The 15,790-nt window shown below is 43.9% G+C and overlaps 2 protein-coding genes across 2 annotated transcripts; both read right to left on the reverse strand.

The window, feature by feature from the left end:
- Positions 1-1,950: 1,950 nt before the first annotated feature.
- LOC139303159 (uncharacterized) lies at positions 1,951-9,302 on the reverse strand. The gene is made up of 4 exons (XM_070926886.1): positions 9,188-9,302; positions 6,539-6,639; positions 5,289-5,361; positions 1,951-2,435 (listed from the first exon to the last, which is right to left on the reverse strand). The coding sequence occupies exons 1-4, from the start codon at positions 9,258-9,260 to the stop codon at positions 1,951-1,953; spliced, it is 732 nt and encodes a 243-aa protein (XP_070782987.1). The 5' UTR covers positions 9,261-9,302.
- A 3,225-nt stretch (positions 9,303-12,527) lies between these two features.
- On the reverse strand, positions 12,528-14,834 carry LOC139301127 (ras-related protein Rab-33B-like). Its single transcript, XM_070924435.1, has 3 exons — positions 14,616-14,834; positions 13,176-13,354; positions 12,528-13,078 (listed from the first exon to the last, which is right to left on the reverse strand). Exons 1-3 carry the CDS (start codon positions 14,832-14,834, stop codon positions 12,751-12,753), a joined length of 726 nt encoding a protein of 241 aa, XP_070780536.1. The 3' UTR covers positions 12,528-12,750.
- Between the last annotated feature and the right edge of the window lie 956 nt (positions 14,835-15,790).

A 15,790-nucleotide genomic window follows, 5' to 3' on the forward strand; every position in this document is an offset into this window, starting at 1 on the left:
GACATTTTTATAAAGATAATATCCACATGACGTTAAAAGAATTTCATTACACGGCGCATGTGTTGTTGGATAGTAAACATTCCTGGGTTGCCACCAACAACGTCCCATGAGCCTGTCTGTCACCCCATCAGGACACCCTAAAACAAGCATTGTAATCTAGGATTAGTCTTAACCTGTCTGAGACTGCACTTCTTACAATTAAGAATCTGTTGTTCAAATGTAAGGTAAATGTTTGGAAGAAAAAAAAAAAAACTGTTAATGTGACATGTCTGTCAAATGATGGCAGAATCTTTTCTTCCCCTTTCAACTCGTTGAGCAGGACCAGCCACAGCCATCTGACAGTTTCTTACTGAGTGCTTCCTGAATCTTTCCTACCCTTCGTATAACATTATGCAAATTATTTGTGACATTTAGGCTGATCAATATATTGCAGACACTTTGAGAGGGTAGGTTTTGAGGTCTCTAGCTCAGACTTTGAATTTCATGTTGCACACTAAAAATTATTTGATTGGTTATGGATTAGTTAGTTCTCCAGACTTTTCTTTTACTGTAAAGTCTTTGAGAAATGCTTGAGTGGTCACATGCTCACCCTTAGAGAACACTGTATCGAGGGCAAAAACCCATTTAGATCGTCTTTCAATCTTCAGCTTGAAGGCACAGGAGCATGAACATAGCACAGGGATTCTTCAGGAAAGGGGGCATTTCTCCAGGAAGTGGGCGTTTCTACACCTACATTACACATCACAGTCTATATGCAAAAGCAACAAGCAGCTAAGAGTCGATGAATAAACTATAGGCCATAAATATACATACACACACACACAGAAGTTGATAAATGCAAACCAAAAAGCTTCAATGATGCGTTCGAGTAAAAAAATGCAATCTAACAAAAAAACAAAAAGAGAAACGCCGTTTTTATGTAATCAATCCAGTGAAGATTTATTCTTGGAACACTTAACTGCATTAACCATAATGACAACTTGCTCAGAGACAAAAAGGTGAATGAAATGTCTGGAGTGTTACCTGAAAGGTTCAGAGAAGTTTCACATTTAAAGAGACAGAAGTGAGTTTAACACTAAAAACTTGTACAAGGCTGGTAAATTGTAATGATGTCAAAACAATGGACAGTTCGATAAAGCGGATGCAGGTTGCTGTAGATGTAGCTAGAGAAATGGTAATGATGGAAATTAAAGTATTTTAACGTGAAAAAAAAAATGTTAGAGTAAAAAAGCAAAAAGGATTTTATGAGTCAAGAAAAACTAGAGCAGAGCTGCAGCCAGGAAAAGAGGAGCTGGTTTTTGGTCAAACTTCACATCGAGACAGTTACATACATCTCTCTACTGTAACCTAAGCAGAGATATAACTGAAGTAAGCATTTGCTGGGCAGAGGAAGAACAAGTGCAAACGTTGAAAGAGACAAAAACTACTCATCAAATGGGCTGCATTCATTCACTATGCTGACATTTTTACAGAAGTAGGAAGGAAAGGCAGAGCGGTCGTGTTTTTAAGGGCACTTAGAATACTTTACAGAGAACATAAGTCATCAACTCGTTTCTATCCCTCATATCACCTAGTTCAACACTCCTCTAACTGTACAGCAGCCAAACCATCATTTGGATTTGCTCTGGTGATAAAAAATTCCTACAGAAACTGAATTTTCCAAACTGAATCTAATCTCAGCCTAATGCCAAATGTTCTGGTTTGGGTCTGAAGGATGGGGTAAGGGTAGGCAGGCACCTGAAAACTGGACTGATGAACCCTTAACTGGTATTTATTAACCAACCCAAAGTGAAAACTAAATGCCCCCCCACCCCCACAACACACCACCCTCCTTTTAGCAAAATAGGGGTTCATAAGTCCTTTTTTCCTGGGCCCAGAGAGGTGGGACACAGCACCAACTAACTGACTCCCAGCCCTCCTTTCTGGGCGAACTATGGGGCCATCACAGCTTTATGCAGCCACCTCTGCAGCAGCGGTGGCCTCAGCCTCGGGGGCTGCAGAGACGGGCTCCGCCTCAGCAAGGGAAGCAGGGGGGACTTCATCTACTGCTTCCGTACCAGCGCTCTCTACTGCAGGGGCCTCTGCGGCAGCGACTTCCACAGTGACCGGAGCAGCTTCAGCAACCTCCTCTTCCACCACAGGTGGAGCAGCTTCTGCGACCGCTGGCTCAGCTGCAGCCTCAGCAACGACCACCTCAGAGGCCACGGCGGCTGCTTCCTCAGACACGGCCTCGACAACAGGTTCGGCAGCGGTCTCTGCCACTGGTTCTGCAAGAGCAGGGACGAGCTCTGCGACGACCTCAGTGGCCGGTGCTGCCTCCTCCACTGGGGCGGATTCAACTGCTGGAGCTCCTGCCTCTGGCTCTGCCGCTTCTGGTGCAGGTGCTGCTGCCTCTGGCTCAGCCACTTCTGGTGCAGGTGCTGCTGCCTCTGGCGCTGCCAATTAAGAGGTTGCGAACAGAAATTATAGCAACCTTTCTGAACTTGTTTCTCTTCATTGCCATGTACATCAGGAAAAACTAATTTGAAAAAAAGAGTGCAATGTACTTCAGATTTCTAGGCCAGTGGCAAAAGATTTGGCCACATTTGCAACACAGCTACAGTCATCAGTCGTTAGGGTAAATATTTCCTTGAGCATACAATATTCAACAGCACTGGGAACAATATTTGGTTTTAAAAAAAAAAAAAAAAAAAAACACGCATTGCTCTGCAGTAATGAGCTCTTGTTCCTCCAATCCTCTCAACCACAACTAATCTTTCATGGCACTGGAAATCCAAAGAGAAAGTGCAGAAATCTAAAATTATGGCCACTTACAGGTTCACATAATCCAGTTGGGCAATAAAATAAAAAAAAAAGTCAGATTTGAACTACTTGGCCTCAGACTCCTGTCAACAGGTAGCATAGGGTTGAAGGTCAAGAGCTTATGTCTGAGGTCTAAAAAAGGTGAAGCATATGATGAGTAAAGTGAAGGATAATCCTTAATCCCAACATGTCATCCTCGGGACAGAAATATAACCGCTGACCTCACTGAAGCTAGTAAGTATTAAAACATTTGCCAAAGTTTAATAGCTCAAGCACAAAATCAAAGCTAAAAAGCAGAGCTAAAGTGTGGCTTTACAGATTCTCATTAATTGAAGTGTGCCATTACTGAATATGCACTTACAGTCAAGCAGGCAAATATGTTTTTAAAAATGCTAAATAGGAGTCTGAAAGGAGTGCAGGAACTGATGATGACGCAACTACAATACGTTGTATCAACTGTGACTTTGAACGCATAGAAAAAGTGAAACCTGACAATGTCAGCATGACTATACGACCATGTCGCTTGGTCTGCCCACCACTTTGATCTGGACTGTACAAAATGTATCGGCAATTCATCCAATAATTGAGATATTTCAGACATTCACGGTCCCCATTTAACTTCTACTGGTGCACAAGATAAGCGATTCAAAAGGTCGTCGGCTCGAGTCCCACCGGGGTTGTGCTTTTGAAAAGATGAAGCGGATGCAACAGTTATTCGAACACCTACGCGTGAACTAAGTCCATGTTTGTTAGGAGGAGAGTTGATCCCGCAGTGGAAACTGGGCAAATCCCTACAATTTATCTCACCCATACATAAAAATATAATAGTGCCAAGGTCTGCAAGTCAGGATGGAAAAGCAAAAGCCTCAGCATGCTAAAGGTTACTAGCTTTAGATAGGGAATGTATGATTTTGATGTTACTGGAAACTGTAGTTCTATTGAGCTACAGTGTTAAAAATATGTGACGTAAAACCAGGCTAAGATACTAAACTACACTTGAGAACTTCCCCAAAAATGTGACAAATTTTGCCCCGACAGTGAAGGTTATTACTGCAGTCCTGTGTCTAACAGAGTGCCTCAATCTAATGCCGTCTACACTGCAGCTCAATATCCATTAAGCACATTATGATAACATGTTTTCTTGAGCCTCATTTGGAAATTGTTGAGTTCCCACGTCAGAACATCAGAGTGACCGTTTTCACAAGCAGCCACATAAAGCAAACAACCCACCAAATTGCACTGTAGTGATACTCTGATGTGTCCTCAGATTGATGAGTCAGGACAATATGATCCTGGATCACAATCACTTTAATCACCATCACTATGTGCATCAAGATGTTTGTGTCTTTGTTTCCTGGACATTTTTGCTTGATTACATAATGAGATCACTGGCCAGTTTAAAGCCAAAGTAGTATAATCTCCAGCACTGTAGGGGGGCAGAGCTTCATGCTCCATTTATAACCAAAAACAACACTTCCAGGATGCATGTACACAAGCGAACCAGTGGCAGCCGCTGCTTATCCCCATTACAGACTAGTTAGCTGCTCTGGGCGCAGAGCCATGATCTCTCCGGGCTCAAACTGGCTGAATAGACAAATAATTTGCAGACAGAAATCAAAACAGACAGGCAAGATAAAGCTATTGAGAGTGATCGTTCTACCGTGTTGGAAATTTGCGTGGTGAAGCCAGAGCCAACTCCGAAATGCATCAAAATTCTCTTTTTATCCACTTTTGTTTCTTTCAAACGGAAACATTTTGGTCCCTAAATCAGTGCCACATTACAAAACCCAATTAAAACCTGGCTGTGAACTTTGAGGTTGGCAGATTCAAAAGAGTATTAAGAAATAAAGACTGAGTGCAACTGCTGAGAAAAAAAAAAAGTTCCACTTTCTTCTGTGTGGTACCATTTATTTATGAGGTCTTAGTTTTTAGCCATGCTAGCAGTGTGGCTTTAGGGATGGCGACATCGGTCTACCGCTTTGGTCCAGACTTAATCTTAGAAACTATAATTTTATAATCAGATTGCCATGATGATACTCATGGCCCCCCAAATTATAATTGTGATCCCTTAATTTTTCAAATACGCATCAGTTGTATTATGTATTTTGCGTTTAGTGCCAATTAACAAATGTGGGCATGCTAACATGCTAAACTGAGTTGGTGAACATGGTAAACGATATACCAGCTATGAGTCAGCAAGTTGGCGTTAATGTCATTGTGTGCATGTTAGCATTTAGCTCAAAGCCCCGCTGTGCCCCCTCCTCACAGAGCATGGCCGTATACTCTAGTACAAGTCTATATGCTGGGTCTGTAGTCTATTCATTTGCTGTGGACATGACATTATACCAATATTTCAATTATGTAATTTACAAGAAATTATTTGGAAACGTAACGACAATTTCTTGCACTGAAAGCCTATGCAGGCAATACGGGTTGCCACAGAGTTATGCTCAGGAGTGTGTGTTTGGTGTGTGTCAGCAACTGACCCTTTGCTGCAGAACTCATGTTGGCGAGTCTGTCCTCATAGCGCTCAGTATCACCATTGACGGTCTTGTAGGCCTGAGAGAAAGAGGGCAGATATGCACTTGTTACATTCCAGCACACAACAAATGATAAGAGTATAAGACAGCGCAAGGGGGCATTATGAAATAGTTAGACATTTTGTCCAACATGAGCCACCACAGCTGATACACACTTGCGCTTTGCCAAGAGCCTGACAGTAAACAGGAACAGCTATTGTCTGGGCAAAGAGCCGTCTGTGTCCCTTCCAGTGTCTGAGCTGTGGTGATGTCTGCGACACACAGACCAGTTTGTCCTGAGGCTGCATGTTAACTGGCTCCCAGTTTACACCAGCCAAGACGTCACACTGTAAAACTACAGAAGGACGATCGCAGGTAGCCAGTGCCGCTCTTCATGGTTTGGAATCAGAGGTGGAGGTCAGCCCTCACACTGGTGTTTAATGGATTCACACATCTTGTGTTCTTGTGGATGATGCCCACCTACATTTATAGTGTATGTGAAGTATTAATACATGCCAGTAGAGGACTTAGTGGCCCTTTCTGTTAAGTCTACCTGACATCAATTTCACATTTTTGCATCACAGGAAAGTCCAAAGATTTTCCTGCATAGTGTAGTGCCGTAATGTTCCCATTTGTCACACCTGTCTTATGCAAATTAATACTTATTCGTGGGAAAGAAAGCCATCTTGAGCAATACATGGCCAGTGTGCAGGAGTTTTTAGTGTATTTTAAAGGTTTTTTTTTTCTTCAATTTATTTTGCTAACAAAAATCCTCTTTGTATTGCATTTTATCTAAATGGAAATTTCATTTGCATGCATGTGTATTAAGAAAAGTTACATTTTGCCAAATCTAATGGAAAATAAAGGTTTAAATTTAAATTTTTATATTTGCAGCCCTGGACTTCTATATTTTCAGCATATACAGGAAGGAATGACCAAAATCTTTAAGTGCCTTGAGAACATAATGTCATTTACTATGCAAACTAAGGACAGAACCAAGTGATTACCCTTTCAAAGCATTCAAGCAATATTCCAAACTCTTTGGATCACTTTGAGCACTCACAGCTGATATTTATTTTGATTTTCAAGAGTTCTGGAGTTCAATACCACTCAAAGAAAGAAATCACAGCGGAAGGACAGAAGGGTGTTAGTGCAGACTTGCAGGTCAACAACAAAACTGAAGGTGAAGCAGGAATGGAGAAATCTCAGATACTCACATAGACGACTGCAGCAGTGAGGCCTCCTCCACACAGAACAAAGTACACAGTGTTGGTGGAGCCACCAGGAACCCCAAAGGCCATGTGTCGCACTGGAGCTGCTGAGAGACACACACACACACGTTGAGGGTTAGTTTGGAAATGTGATGGAAGCTTCAGCAAGGAGGTTTACATTTTGCTGAAATTCATACGATTAGAAAATTTTGAATGATTGCAATTTTTGGACCAGGATGGAGTTACTTGCGCCTTCATTCAACTGCTGATTGAACATATGCAGGGTATTCGCTTAGTTTCCAATCCAAAATGAGCATCAATAATAAAATCACAGGAAAAGACAATCACAGTAAGTACTACACATTTGATGGTTTGTGGGTGTTTTGAGGAAACCGTCCCATCAGAAGTACGACTTGGCACGAAGACCAGTGCATTCTGATAGCGTCAACATGTCTCCATCCCTTAATCCAGTTACACAATACAGCCCTGGTCATTTGTAGCAGAGGAGATGGAAAGACTTAGCAGCAGCCAAGCTAAACAACAAACTGTCCCTTAAACCAAATCCCCAGCACACACGAACACTGAAATGCTTCCTGCTTCACGATCTTAGATATGCATCAAAAAAACAAAGCTGCAGAAAAATCATCTAGTGGGTTTGAAGTCATGCGAATTAGTCCCTCAACACATGCCAGGACTTATGCAGATCTGTGAAATGCTTCTTCTGTGAAACATTTGCTGGCGTTTAAAGGATTGCCAGTGGTGCATGCAGAGGAGGCCATAAATAAAACCACCCTGCATCAGTCTAATCACCTTCTACCTCGACCTCTCTCACACACACACACACACAAAAGAGTGTGCATCAGTTACAGTACATGCGATATCTTGAGCTTGACACCCTCCGTGTGTGCACATGCATGACGTTTACCGCCTGAAGCAGAGAAAGAACACAATGTGCAGCCCCTTTTTGTCCTTCCCATGTTTCAGGTGTGTGTTCAAGCAAATCATAACTCGTCCTGTGACTTTTTCGCAGACAACTTGCATCTGTATATAACCAGTCACCGATTTACATAATATTGAAACAGTTCAATTTATAATCAAAATTTTAAAAAAGCTTCGACGACCTGAAGTGAGCTTTAATGTTAACCCATTCAAAAAAAAAAAAAAAAAAAAGGGGGGATTATTCAGGGGCTGGTGTTGAGTCAGAGGCAAACATCGCCTGAAAACTGAAACCATTGGAAAAACAAAACAAACATCAAAAAAGGAGTCGCTCATAGTGATCAACCCACAGAGCGTTATCACCTGGCTCCAGGTTCAGCTCATTGTTTAGCTGTCAATGTATGCAGCATAAACAGGTGACAATATTTAGATGTTTTGAGCCAACGTAGCAGTAAGTCCTCCCTCTTCCTCTAATACCCATGACACAGCAGCACTGCGCAGGGACAAGGCCAAGTACAGGTTATTTATACGAGTAATCAGTTAATCCCTGCAGTGAGGTTCAAGCCTGTGAAAATGGACACGCATGTCAGACAACAGCTCACAAAATGGCTTCTATGGTAGTTCTGACACATGTATGACGTGTGAAGGTGTGCTCTCCTGCTTCTGTCTGTCAACTGCCATGTGCTGACAGAGCAAATGAGGGAGGGGTATGCAGACCTGCAGGACAACCAGGACTTTTTTTGTTTTACAATCTACTAAAAGAACAACCCTAGTATTGCAGGTAGAATAGAAATATTTGCACCAGTCAGGGCTTCAGCACCAGTCAGGGCTTCAGCACAAGCCCCCCCCCCAACAGGAAATTAAAGCAGCAGTTTGCCCTCAGGCTGAATTCCACATGTTCAGATCCCAAAGTAAAAGGATGATCTGGGCAAGGACGCGTGAAAAAGAGAAAATGTCCTGAAAGATACAAGTGATCAGGTCTTAAAGCCCCTTCACCTCACATGCAAACCCCCTAAAGTCAGGTTTAAAGTGCAAATATGTGCGTTGACCCAGGTGTAATGGATGCAAAGAGTCATTTTAAATTTTAAAGATGATACAAACAGCAGTGTCATGTGGATTTCTCATACATCCATGTGGTCCAGCTCATAAAAGACAAGTCCTGGGACAATGTGTTACCATGACAAAAAGAATCGCTCGTAAAGCGTTATTTCTTCACAAACACTGGACTACACGCACGAGGCTTCAGCACTTGCATTAAAAATGAAATGCACTTGATGCAACTTTGTTATAAAACCTTAAAATGAAGAGTTTCATTGGTGTGTGTTGCGCTCTTTCATAACCAGTGTGCAAGAAGAACTGCGTGTTCCCAAAGCAGGACACACCTCCCCCTGACTGACTGACTGCACAACACAAAACAGGCGAATGCATCTCTTTATGGGACTTTCACATGTAATTCCACATGATCAGTAAAATATAGACATTTGAAAAAAAAAAGATCTCTGCTTCAGAAATTCACTTTTAAAAACATTTTTGTAACAAATTTGTAACCACATTTTGGACAGTTTTACAGTCTGTGAGACAGCCTTTCAGAGAGCAAAACCGTTTCAACTAGTCGTCAACTAGTAGCGGCTTGCACTCCACTTTAACTACTCTCCTTTCATGTGACGCCAAATCGCTCACAAACCACGCACGGGTCGTTAATGGGCGGCCTGAACTCACCGGTCGTGGGTGCGGGTTTGAAAGCCCTCCGCGCCAGCGGCCCGACTCTCTGCCATGCCCGTCTGCAGAACATCTCGGCTCGGTTATCAGCAGCAGGTAGACGAGTGCGTGAGCGTTTGTGTTCGCAGCAGGTTTTAAAGATGAGCGAGGAGGAGCGCTCAGCTGCTGCCCGACGCTGATTGCAAATGGGACACCCCCACTTTCAAAAAAAAGATGAGTTCACTAGCGCGCCCCCTACCGGGAAACAGGCAGAATAACGGGAGGCTGTAAAGATCTCCGATAGCTCTGCTTTGAGTTACTTACAGCACAACTGTTGTAAAGTAGTCCATTTGCGATGTCATGCATTTATAGTGACGTTATGATATTAGAGTTTATATCCGGGGCAGGTTTGCAGTTTTTGGTTTGTGCCATGCTTTACAATACACCATGAACCACTCCACTAACATGAGATGAAATCAGGATGACTCTGGTGTGACTGTGGAGGATCAGACGTCCCTCACGCTGGCTTTAAGTGGATTACAGTCCCATGTGGTTGCATGGAGAGAGACAGTGAACTGCGGTTGCATAATACACACTGTCCCAGAGCTATTGTGGGCCTGCATCATGCATATGGCTCTGACCGGCAGAGCCGAGGCCAAAGCTAGATGGGAAGAGAGAGAGAGAGAGAGAGAGACTTGCTGTTCTCTTCATGTTTAAACATTATGAGTGACTTTTAGAAATGCTGTACTTGTTTCGTTGACAACGGCTGATCCAGGATCCATGTTTGCTTACAATCACCATGCGGTGTCTCTGTCGCCCTCCAGTGGTTAAGGAGGCATCAGGACACCAACAAGACACGTACCAACGGATTACACACGCACTGTATAAAAACATCACAGGTGGGTGCATTTGTGGATCGTGGCCACAGGTGGCAGTTACAGAATAATGTTAGTGCTAAAACCTAGTATAACAGTAGCACAGGCAAAACCCCCTCAGTGTACTGAACTGAGAAAGGGGGGCGTTTTATTGCTTGTCAATTCACCTTTTCATTTGTAAACAGAAGAATTTGTTATATCTTCCTTCAAAAGTTACATAGTGTCACTTTCATACTTAAGAGATTTAGTATTGCACTCCCATGACTAAGAAAAGACACACAAGATGTCCTGGCTTTTATTCCCCTGTCTTGGTGAAGCTCTAAAACCACTGGATCCCACATTTCCCACAATGCAACTCCAGTGTGTCTTTTGAATAGTCTCTTCCTGCCTGGTAAACTCCCAAGTCTCCACCACCAGTTTGTACCAGTGTAAAGTCTTTCTGTTCAAGTTTGTAACCTCACCTTGTTGTCTAAAACTTTAAGTAGGCCTTCTCTGAAGTATTGCACTTTGTTACAGAGGAAATCGTCGTCAGATGACCAGAAATGACGTAGCTGTTTCCACTTTCCCCACTCATTCAGTACATCGCATTTTATTGAAATCTTTTGTTATGGCAAATTAGACAAACATAAAAGAACTGCGATGGGACATTCTCTCCTCCAGTTATCATCTGTCCTGAGTCTAGAGAAGGACCTCTACCATTTGTCCGTTGAATGTTGCATCAATGTGACACTGTGTGACACACACACACACACAAACACACACACACACACACACAGCTGTACCTCTGGTGTGTTGCAGGATCTACATTTGTCTAGACCAATGAGCAAGAAGAGGTTTGCCCTCATCACGTGAAGACCTCTGAATCATCAATTGGACACACAATCACAACACATGACATGATACACTTTCCAACGCCCACACTCCTTATGCACAAGACCTGTGCATGACTGTTGTGATGTCTTGTGCATCTGTGGTAAACCCTTAACAGCCAGGACTAGATTGTACTGTATCATAACACCATATTATCAAAGTTGCTCGTATACAGAGACAGGACAGCCCGATGTTTGGAATAAATAATACATTTTCATTCAAGTTTTCATCCCGTGTCCTTGCGTTTACTGTTCTGCTATCTCTTAGTTTGTCTAATAGATGTTAAAAGAGGCACAGAGATGGACCTTTTTGTTAAAGAGTAAGATCCCCCCCCCTTGCTCTCTGTTTTCTAGGAGCTCTTCATCCTTATACTCTGGCTCAAATAAACAGGGACGGCCATCAAATTCAAATGCCTCAGCTACATTGTGGAAATCAGCGAAATATTCAGCCATGACTTTGGAAATAAATTCCGGCTCGCAGTTCCTCTCTGTGAACTCCAAACTCCTCTCTCCAACTCTGATTCATGTTTCCATGTTTCGTCTTCCTGCAACAACTCACTTCTCGCGAGATTTCAGAGCGAGAATTCTCCTCGAGCGAGACTTCTGCTTCTGCTTTTTTTTTAAAAAAGGATCTTACTCTTTAACAAAAAGGTCTGTCTCTGTAGGGATCCTTTCCATGATGTTGTCAGACACTTAGAGTAACAACCTGAGTCAGTGGCAAAAATTAGCACTTTAAGTGGATGTACATTTGATGGGTGCAATTGCCCCCAAGGATTACTTTGCAGACCGTTGATATACTGGGCCAGTTCCAAAACATTTTGTACCTATTAGTCATTTACACCCAAAAATGTGTAAAAATGGGGCTACTGCTGGGGAAGGCAAGTTAGCCGAATCGAACTACCACTGGGGGGCACGAAACTCAGAAATGTACTAATTCTTCACATGGGGACTTTAAAGCCCCTTTTCCACCGTGACATCACGGTCATGTCCATTAAGTAAAGCAGAATGTTGATCACGTTCATATCATATTGGAGTTTCTGTAATTTAAAGTTTCGGACATTTGTGTCGACATCCAAGTTGCAATTATGACCTGGGAACAGATTTTTCTGTAAACTCCAATTTATCCGACTTACAAAATAACATGGAAGAGTCTGAACAAACATGGATGCCTCACATCAGCCAAAGTCCGTCTTTCAAGGTGATGAAACCCACATTTAATAGTGAGAGCTAACCTGCTAATACACAGTATTTTCAACCATCACGCCGTAAACTCTGCATTTACGGAACTGAGTCATCAGATAGTGGATCGTGTTCAGACGGAGGGACGAAACCCCGTCAGGTGGTTCATGCTGCACCGCTACTTGTTTGCACTGTTGGGCTGCAACAAGTCAAGAGTCTGAAAGGGATCACACCCCAAATAATATGAGCACAGCCATGGCTGGCTCCCAGCGAGACAAAACACATTGAAAATAAACACATCAAGGCACTAAAAAGGTTGCTTGGATCAGAGCCTCCACCACATAATGTTTCACAGTCTTTTATTTTGTAGCAATTGTAAACAATCAGATCACAAATATACACGACAATTTTAGGACATCTGACATATTTAAGAGTATAAATATTAAAGTTGTGTGTGGGAGTCACAGTAACTATATTTCAAATGTAAATGTTTTGCATTTTTGATGTTTGTCTTTGGTTAAAAATGAAAATTGTGCACCATATGGTCATTCTCGTATTGACACACACACACACACACACACACACACACACACACACAATCATACACTCATGAAGAGCCACATAAAGTCATATTCTTGGTCAACAGTTTTCTCTCTCTCTCTCAGCAGCAGGTCCACAGCTCTTTCTCTGGTCTTTTCTTGTTTAGGACTTTAAAGGACCCGCTGTACGCCAGGTGGTTCGCTGCTTTCTTCTGTCTCTTCAGTTTGGCACCAACAGCAACGACGATGTCCTCCACCTTGTCCTGCTGGTACGGCACCTCTCCATCACCCATACGTCGACCAGTCGTGCATTTGTTTGGCGGGCTCTTGGCTGACGTCTCAAAAAACATCATGCGGTGAGCTGTGGCGAAGCTCATCGCCCGCTCCTGGCCCACCTGGCCATCAGTCCTGCGGGGGTCACGGAGGTCACTCTTGTTACCCACCAGGAACCTGTGGAGGAGAACAGGCAGCGGAAAGGTAGATGACATTAAACAAAAAAGTACTCTGGTCGTAGGATGTCGAGCAGCCGGGGAGCTGGTGTGGCTACCTGGGGATTTCCTGTCCGAGGGAGTTCTGCCTGTACTCCTCTACCCAGGTGGTCAGGCCACTGAAGCTGGCAGGGCAGGTGACATCATAAATGAAGAGCACGGCGTGCACGTTACGGTAGTAGTGCTGCACCATGGATTTGCGGAAGCGCTCCTGTCCTGCCGTGTCCCACAGCTGGAGCTGGTGGGAAATGAAAGGAGAGAGTGAGAGACTGACATCTCAACGGCTGGCACTGAGGAGGAGGAGGAGGAGGAGGAGGAGGTGGTAGAGACAAAAAACAAACACGAGAAAGAGGAAATGAATGAGAAGGAAGGCACATAGGGGAAAAGAAATCATGTGTTGAAATACCCCCAACACCATGCAGGAAAACACACACACACACACACGCACACATACGCACAGAGTCATCACTGAAAAGGAACAAAGAAAAGGAATAAACAAGTTGATCATTAGAAAGTCACATCGCTCTGCTGGGCTCGCTCATAGTGATAAATCTCTTGAAACAATCCGTACATTTGACACCAAACAAACATACAAAATAACACAAACATAAAAACTGACGAGGGGCAGGCCTCGCATGGCCGCACACCTCAAATATTTGAGTCATTTTAATTGTCACTTTGTCATTTGTTTATGAGGACTAACCCCCAGAAAGTGGTGACTGTGAACAGAACACACAAAGGGCTGTCCAACTCCCGTATCGATTTAATGCACTGGAAACAAAGCTTCAGCCTCCCCTGGCAGACACTTCCTCTGTCATGTGGTCGTTTCAAGACACTCACACAGGAAACAGCACAAACCAACTAACACCCACAGATTTAATACAGGATCACGGAATCAGCAGAGTCCTGTATTGTGTTTACATGATAGGGTTCGAATCAAAACTTCACGTCACAACTGCAGGATCTGAAAATTCAGAGCTTTAATTCGATGACTTTGTGAGGCGCTTGATGCATCAGACAACATGCCTGTAAAATCAAGCATGCAGTCTCCACAGTGATTTACAGGCTGCTGCATTAGTTCTGCCAACACAAGCTGCTGTGCTGCTTGTCTGCCACCCAGAGACTTCTCAGTCCTTCAGTCAGGGAGAAATAGCCACACTGCAGTGTAGGACACTGTTGAAAAGAGCCTCTAAGAGTACTTAGAGGCAGCAGAGGAGAACAAATGCAGTGTAAAGCATGATGAAGCCACAGCTAACCTGTAGGAGTCTAACAGGAGGATTATGGCCTCTTTTACACATGAAGTCCCTGGTGGATCAGAGGTTTCTGTTTTGTTTGTCCTGATGCTTTAGTTGAATTGGGCCTGTGAGGAGCACTGACTTCATTATGAAAAGAACAAGTGTTTAACACACAACGCACACAAACCCTTGATACAAAGAGAACCACCTCTGTGCGTAAACGCAGCAGTTTGGCACAGTCCTGCGCACGGCACCGCCGGTTACCTTAATTTTCTCTCCGTCGACATCCAGCAGTCTCTCGCGGAAGTCCACCCCGATGGTGGCCTCCACTCTGCGGGGGAACTCTCCGGCGCAGAGTCGGTGTGTGAGGCAGGTCTTCCCCACCCCGGAGTCTCCGATCACCAGCACCTTAAAGGTCCGGCAGCGAGCCAGCAGAGAGGACACGCTGCCCAAAGAGCTGGAAAACTCCTGAGATGACTCCATTTCCCCGCCGCTCACAGTCAAGTCACTGGAAAACAAAGCTCAAGACGGGTCCGGCAAAGGTCTCTAAAGATGCGGCTCCACCGACCTGAGCTTGTGGAAAAACACACTTTCTTTTGACTATTCAGTGTAACTTTTCCGGCCAAAAGCTCTTTGAACGCTCCCCGCGGCGCTGAGCAGCTTGAGTGAAAGGAGGGGAGTGGGGGGGGGGGTCATTTGGCAGCATGATGATGACTGAAGTCTGAGGGTGGAGAGATGGTCAGAGGAGGAGCAGGCATCAGCATATGGGCCTTAGTCTCTAGGCAGACAAACATGATGGATTCCTCTGGAAAGCTGTTTGGTACAAGTCCCCCAACCTTTTCATTTTGTCCCAAAAATACAAAACCTTTAACTGATGTGGGACCTGCCTGAGGAGGCAGCAGCACTGCAAGCGACCTGTCTGTCTGTTTATATTACGTTTTATGTGAGTCCACCTGTTAGTTGTCTGCCAGACACATAAACATTTATTGTGGATCAGAGACATGCTGAATTAAACTTTGTATGTTTCACCTCAAACACATCCACGTTCACAGCAGCGGGACATGCTGCTGCCCCCTGCTGGTAGGTGTACTTTAAAGTCAGATTTCTGTCTTCCTCTGTGTCCTGCTGTCCCACTGTCCTCTACAGGCACTGCTCTCCTGTAATGTGTCCTCTCCAGTAACCATGTTTGGCTCAACAGCAGCGCTGTGTTTATTAGTTAGGGTGGAGACTATTGACAAAGTAAACTAGAGGATCATATGTGGGTCAGAGAGCAGCAGATGCTCCTCAGTTTGAATGGACACACATCAGTGGTGACCACAGCTTTGTCTTCAGAGACGTGAAAGAGTTCTAGCCATATGAGGGCCTAAAAAGGCAGCATTTTGTAAGGGAAAGTCATTTTTGGGTGTGTGGACTGTGTGCAATGTCACTAGACGTGAGTG

Source organism: Enoplosus armatus, chromosome 2 (assembly GCF_043641665.1).
Source record: "Enoplosus armatus isolate fEnoArm2 chromosome 2, fEnoArm2.hap1, whole genome shotgun sequence".
Classification (NCBI taxonomy): domain Eukaryota; kingdom Metazoa; phylum Chordata; class Actinopteri; order Centrarchiformes; family Enoplosidae; genus Enoplosus; species Enoplosus armatus.